Genomic DNA, 6,636 nt, shown 5'->3' on the forward strand with positions numbered 1-6,636 from the left:
GAGAGAGAGAGAGAGAGAGAGAGAGAGAGAGAGAGAGAGAGAGAGAGGTGGGGGGTGGGGGGTGGAACCTGGACCCTATTGAGTGCCAGGAAGGTGCTCCACCACTGCACTGCATTCCCAGCCCCCGTGACTTTTTAGACCTACACTTCATAGACTCTCCATATACAGGTGTGTACGTATATATCTTCATATACATACTCCTGTGTTACGATGATTTTTACAACAGTAGTACATACCACACAGAAGCTCAGGACTGAAGGCACCAGTCAGATACACAGAGTTAAACATAACCTTGATTAACAAATCTTGTTATTCATGGATGCCAGCTCAGTTAATAAGTGTTTGCAGCTTGGATACTGAGCTGGAGGTTAATGGTGAGGGAGAAGCAATTGCAGAATCCAGATTTTTAAGACAAACACACATCACACCCCAAAAGGCATGCGTGGAATCAGGTGTAGTCAGTGGGCTGTGGTGATGGCTTTGGCCGTTCCCCTTCACTGGTCCAGCATGAACAGCCTCCAGAGCTGGTGCCTTCACCCCCAGAGAGGACTGGGCCCTCTCTAGGGCCTCTGGAGCACTTCCTCATTCATCCTCCTACGGCCAACTAGCAGACTTAAAATTTCTAAAGATTAAAGTGTGTGTGACTTCTCTAAATTAGGTTTGTAGACTACATAGGCTACTTATGCAGGTATAGGGAAGCATAGGTGCAAACTGAACAGACATCTCCACCCACCTCAGCTTGGTTGTCTGATGTCAGTTGTGTGGAGTCAGGTTTCCCTTCCTGCTCCTTCGGCACAAAGTGAATGAGACACAGTTTGAAAACTGCATTGTTCATTTGCCATGAAGGGATATTTTTGTGTTGAATCTGAAGCTCTGGTGCATTCCTGAACTGATTTGCTTTCCTCCCAGTGGGATGGATAAAACGCAGGAGGCTTTTTTCATGTGAACTGGTAAAGCAGGTCAGGACTAAAAGTAAATAAGTGTCTGAGGAAGTGGGTAAGCCCATCACATCCTTAAAGGGCACCAGAAGAATGTGGGAAGAGTCTGTCTTCTTCCTCCTTGATTCCTTGAGAGACAAAGGGAGAAGGCTGGCGTCTGAAACGTGTAACCTCCCAACGCCTTCGTGGGTCAGCTGGCAGGGCCGGGCGGCATCTGCTTGCAGACAGTGGCCCAGTGTGTCATGGGTCGTGTAGTCCCGCATGTGAACAGGAAGGTGAGCATGGTGAACTTTTGCCTCAGTTGTGCCATCCATCAGGGGATAAATGGAGCAGATCAAGTGTGCAGCTGCACACGGCGGCGAGTGGCTGCGTCCTCCTCACACAGGCGCCTTTGTCTCCACGTGACCTGGCATCGATGGGATGCACCCAGCCTGGGCTTCGTGGCAAATTACTAACCCATTATCACACCAGAACACAGGATCATTTATCTTCTAATCCAGAGTGTCACCTGTTCTTCATTTACCAGTCAATAACCATTAATTATGCTCAGTGGAAAGTTAAACAAAGCCCTTTCCCTCTGTTAAAACCAGTAAACTCTTAAGTAATAACAAATAAATCTGGAATTGTATATCCTTTCCCTTCCCATTCCCAGACTGGAGTCTGGTACAATATGAACTTTAGAGGAAATGCCTAGAAATTGATAGGTCAAAGGCCCCAGATAGTCTGATGGAAAAGAAAAGGGCAGATTCTTGGCCTCAGCTCTCATGCAAGTGAGAAGCTCCTACCGATTTCCAGATTCCTGTGGGGCAGAGCAGACCCAGGGAGCCGGGCCACGCAGACACTGCCCCGCCCACCCAGCAGTTGTGTTTTCTCCTTTAATTGTCTAAGCTCTTTTCCTTCACATCATGAAACCACGATTTTCCTGCGATCATTCTAGCACAAGAGTTTCCCCACAGAGATGAAGTTCACTAAGTGGTCCTGAAAGACCTATTTGAACCTTTTTTTAAAAAATAGAAATGTGAGTGAAACATATCTAAGTGTATTTGCCCTGTTACATGTAATTCTTGGGGAAAAAAACATTCAAACAAATTCTATGCAGAAGCATAATTTAATTTTTCCTAAAAATTCTGAAAATATTTTGATATGTGACAAAACTGTGCGTGTGTGGGTGTGGGTGTGGGTGTGGGTGTGTGCTGGGCCTGCTCAGAGAGGGGGCAGGGGTGGCATAGTTGGGAAAGGTGGCCAAAGGGCAACTGGAGCCCAGTGAAACCACTGTAGCATGCGCAGTTGGTCACAGAACTCAGTGAGACAGAGCCAACTTACGCCCACAGCTGACGTGGGACCCCGGTCCAGAATCCAGAAAGAGGTCAGTGCTCTATACAGCTCAGGACAGCATGCACAGCAGGCCTCAGGGAGGTCCAGGCTGGTGCAGCCCCACCAAGAGCACCTCCTCTTGGGCCCCAGCACCTCACAGTGTAGAGAGGCTGCAAATGAGGGCTCCTTCTGGGGTGTGGACAGCCGCTCTACAGAGAACGCTTGCATTTGATGCTTTTAAAAACTGATCAAGCTTAATCCGCAGTTACAGTAGAATAAAATTTTAAAACATTGTAGCTGTATTCATCCACTGTGATCTCTTAAGGCCAGATGAAACTGCAGCTATTTCATTAATGTGAACAAAATGATCTCTCTACCAAGTCAGTGTCCTCTGCTGCCAGTTTCTCTATGGTGTGTCACTGATTGAAATGACTGCTGTTGTCCCCACCAGCAGGCCCCATCTCCAGGTCTGGGAAACTTCCTAACTCTCCTCTTCCACAGAACAAAAAAACACAATGTCAAACAGGAAAAGTACTCACATTGTCTCCTCCTTAAAACAAAAATGTGATTTCAAATAATTTCATAGTGGACCAACAGTATGAAAATATCCAGAACTTCAAGTAAAAGGGTAATGACTTTTCTTTTTAGAAGGTCGCCACAGATTCACAAACAGGAAAGAAAAGAAGAGGAAAGAAAAAGAAATCGATCAATCATTCAAGAATTTTGGTGGCATTTTCTAAGGAAAAATAGGTTGGCTTCTTGATTTCATCAAACTGTTTTTAAGCTTCTCTAAAACTAGCCAGGGAAACACCACCAAGTAGTGTTGACTAAATGTTAGAACAAGGGCTCAATGCATGTAACCCTGGACAGCGTCAGAACAAAGTGCTTGTTCTCTTAGCTAGTTTATTTAGAGGGACAGATGACAGTGATGAGGAAAAACATTTTTACTTGGATCTTTTTCTCTTTCCTCTCCCCTCCTTTCCCCTCCCCTCCTCCCTCTTCTTTTTTGTTCCCCCCTTCTCTAGTGCTGGCGGCTGAACGCATAGCTTTGCACATGCTGAGCACATGCGCTGTGCTGCACTGCTGAGCTGCACCCCCTGCCCTGGGCTTGGCTCTTCCACCAAGGGGCAGCTGATACATTGGATATCAGCTACACTTAATTTTTAAACTCTGAATCCTAAACTGTGTAAAATCCTTTATAATTAATATGTAGATCCAAGCTATGCAGGCCATAGGCCTGTATGCTATTGACAAAAGCTCTCTGGTGGCATAGAGACATGTCGTGGCGGTTGCCTCTAGTCTCTCTCAGAGTGCTGATACACTCTACCCGTCCAGCTCCCGGCTCCCGGCTCGCGGCTCCCGGCTTCCGGGCTCCTGGGCTCCCAGCTCCCACTGGGCAACTGCAGCTCCACAAGGCGTCCTCATGGTGACTGAGGAGAAGCTGAGTCCCTGGCCCTGAAATGCCGCCTGAGGAAGCCCTTAACTCTAGTTTCAATATATTTCTTGCCTCTCAGACAACTGTTTAAAATAGTAATAGTCTCTATTTTGTGGTTATTTCTTCCTTGATGATCGCTTATTTTGCTTTTCAGTTGATAAATTTTCAACTTCATGGTGAAGAAATGAGTTTACTTTTTTTTTTTTAAGCAGAATATATTTATTGAGGGAAAGAAAGCTCCTGTCTGAGAGAGAGACAAGAGAGGTGCCCGAGCAGGTTATCCTCTGAGCTTGCTTTTGAAAAGTTTAATTATTGAATTTATAATCTCTGTTCAAGTGATTTTTCCTTACCTGCCATTGGTGATGTGTAGGAAAATTAGACAATCTTTAGGAACTATACTTTCATGAACATACTGTAAAAAGCCTACTAGATACTATAAAAGGTTTATTCTCAAATATACTATGAAAGGTTATCTGTCACAGATCCTGTTGAACATCATTTTCCTCTAAGGTATATCGCATAAAATCACCAGGGATGTAAAAGAGAAAAGGCTCCTGTTGAGTCCACAGCTCTGCAGCTAGGCCCAGATGTCTATACCAAACTCCCCAGATGTTTCTGAGGTACATTAAAGTGTGAAAACTGTCACTGCAGGGCTGGAGTACTGTATGAAGTTCATGTTCAGTGTTCTAGATGCCCTTGTCCGTATCTGATTAGACACCATTGTTTTCCCTAAGTATCTGCTGAGTGTGTTACATGGACCTGCCTCTCTTCTAGGCTATGTGGTTGATGCTGCAGAATGATGAGCCGGAGGACTTTGTCATTGCCACAGGGGAAGTCCACAGCGTCCGTGAGTTTGTGGAGAAGTCATTCATGCACATCGGCAAAACCATCGTGTAAGTATGTGGGCAGTGCCTGCTGCTCATTGGCCAGACACCGGTGGCCGCCAGGCGTGTATGCCTCTCCTCCTGGTCGGCTCTTTCCACCTTCCTGTTGTGCACTTGTGACGCCATAGGTGCAGTTCAGCACGTGCGCATCCAGCCTAGGTACCTACTTCGGATGTCAAATGTTTGTCTGTATCTGAACTCAGCCTTTTCTAATTTTATTTTCTGTCTTATTTTAATTTTTTTATTTTTAAAGTTTATTTTTGTTTCTCCAGTTTTAGGTTTTTATCACACTATGAATGCCACTTCTTACTATCTATTACTATATATTTTATTGTCTAATGGTACTCTTACTAGTCCAATGCAATCACATTGCCCAGCTTTTTGTATCACCTTCAAAGATAAAATAAAACAATTTTATATTTCTAAAACCTGACACTGTCAAACTTACAGGATGGTTTCAAATACATCACAGTCTTCTCTCCGAACCTTTGAGTGTAAGTTGTGACCCGGCGCCCCATCATCCTGAGCTTTGTGTGTATTTCCTAAAAACAGTGACACTGTCCGACATAAATGTGATATAGCCATCAAATGCAGGCAGTTTGCAGTGATCATTTACTCCTGTCTGAGCCCCAGAGCCCTTCTGAGCTGTGGGGCAGCTGGGCCAGTGTGGGCCGTAGCACCACATGACCCAGTTTGTAATTGTGTACTGCAATTACTTGTTGCATTACTCAAATTCTTCCTTTTTTTTCCTTTTCCTCTTCTTTTTTTTAATGTATTTAGTACAGTGTCTACAGGGTCTCACCACACAGATCCGACTCCTGGTGATCCTTTCTGTTTTTCAACCTCCCAAGCGCTGGGATTACAGACACGTGCTACCACACCCAGTCTCATTAGCCCTCTCAGCTTGCCCTGGGGGTGGGGCCTGCATGGCACATGGGGATCAAGCCCCAAGCCCCTGCATCTGCCTAAGCAGGCGCTTTAATCTGCTGAGCTATCTGGCTGGCCCATGTTACTCCAATTCTAAAGTGAGATTTTTATATTCTGATCCAAATGTTTAAATGATTTGTGGGCAATCCTTATAGATGAATCATTCTTCTCTTTTGATGAGTTCTTTATGGAGGTAACATGTAGATAATGTAAAAGTTTTCCATTTTAATCATAAAGCATAGTTTAATGACATTAACTGCATTCCCATTGTGTGCCCATCACAACTACCCATTTTCATAACATTTTCATAGTCCTACGTAATAACTCCTTCCCCCTCCCTCCAGTAATCCGTGCTTTCTCTACATGTAAATTCATCTGTTTTAAGAACCGCATGTAAGTGCAGCCCAGCAGTGTTTGTCCTTCTGTGTCTGCCTTACTTTGCTTAACACAGCCTTTTGAAATTAGCTCCTGCTGTGGCAGCCGTGCCCCGTCGTAGGGCAGATGCTGTTCCACATGGTGCTGCTCTCAGTGTGCACTGAGGGACACCCGGCTCACTTTCACCCTGTGGCTGCTGGGAATGGTGCTGCTGTGGCTCTGCGTTCAGAAATACCTGTTTGAGTCCCTGCTTTTTCAATTCTAGGGGGTTTGTACTTAGGAATGGAATTTCTGGGTCATGTAGTCATTCTGTTTAACTTCTGGAGGAACCACCAAACTATTTTCCAGAAATTGTTTTCATAACTTAAGAAAGAACTTCTAGGCCAGGGGGATAGCTCAGTAGAATAAGTGTTTGTCTGGCAGGCGAAGGAAAAAAAAAAAAGAAAGAACTTCTACTTCTAGCTATGATGGAATAAAAGAATATAGATTTGACCCTTCATCTTGAAAAAGAAAAGGCAAACTAGGCAAAATACATTAAGCATTTGCATTAGGCCTTGAATCACTGGCAGGGGAAGTCACTCCAATATCCCTCATAATCAAAAGTACTGAAAATAAATGCTAATGGAAAAAAATTTAAGAGCTCTTAGAAAAGAAAAATAATTATTTACACAAGAACTAATAAAAACCTTTTTGCCAGAAAATATGCAAGGTGAATGTTAAACTGTTAGTAGAAATTTTCAAATTACAATTCTGTACCTAAGAA

At 44.2% G+C, this 6,636-nt stretch overlaps 1 protein-coding gene across 2 annotated transcripts in view; it reads left to right on the plus strand.

The window, feature by feature from the left end:
• The window catches only part of Gmds (GDP-mannose 4,6-dehydratase), a 577,953-nt gene that overhangs the window by 452,911 nt on the left and 118,406 nt on the right, over positions 1 to 6,636 (plus strand). For both annotated transcript variants that reach the window (XM_004628408.3, XM_023712142.1), the window contains exon 8: positions 4,462 to 4,580. In XM_004628408.3, coding sequence (XP_004628465.1) covers positions 4,462 to 4,580 — 119 coding nt within the window. The remainder of the gene's footprint in view (positions 1 to 4,461; positions 4,581 to 6,636) is intronic.

The sequence above is a fragment of the Octodon degus genome, unplaced genomic scaffold (assembly GCF_000260255.1).
Source record: "Octodon degus isolate 3935 unplaced genomic scaffold, OctDeg1.0 scaffold00023, whole genome shotgun sequence".
Classification (NCBI taxonomy): Eukaryota; Metazoa; Chordata; class Mammalia; order Rodentia; family Octodontidae; genus Octodon; species Octodon degus.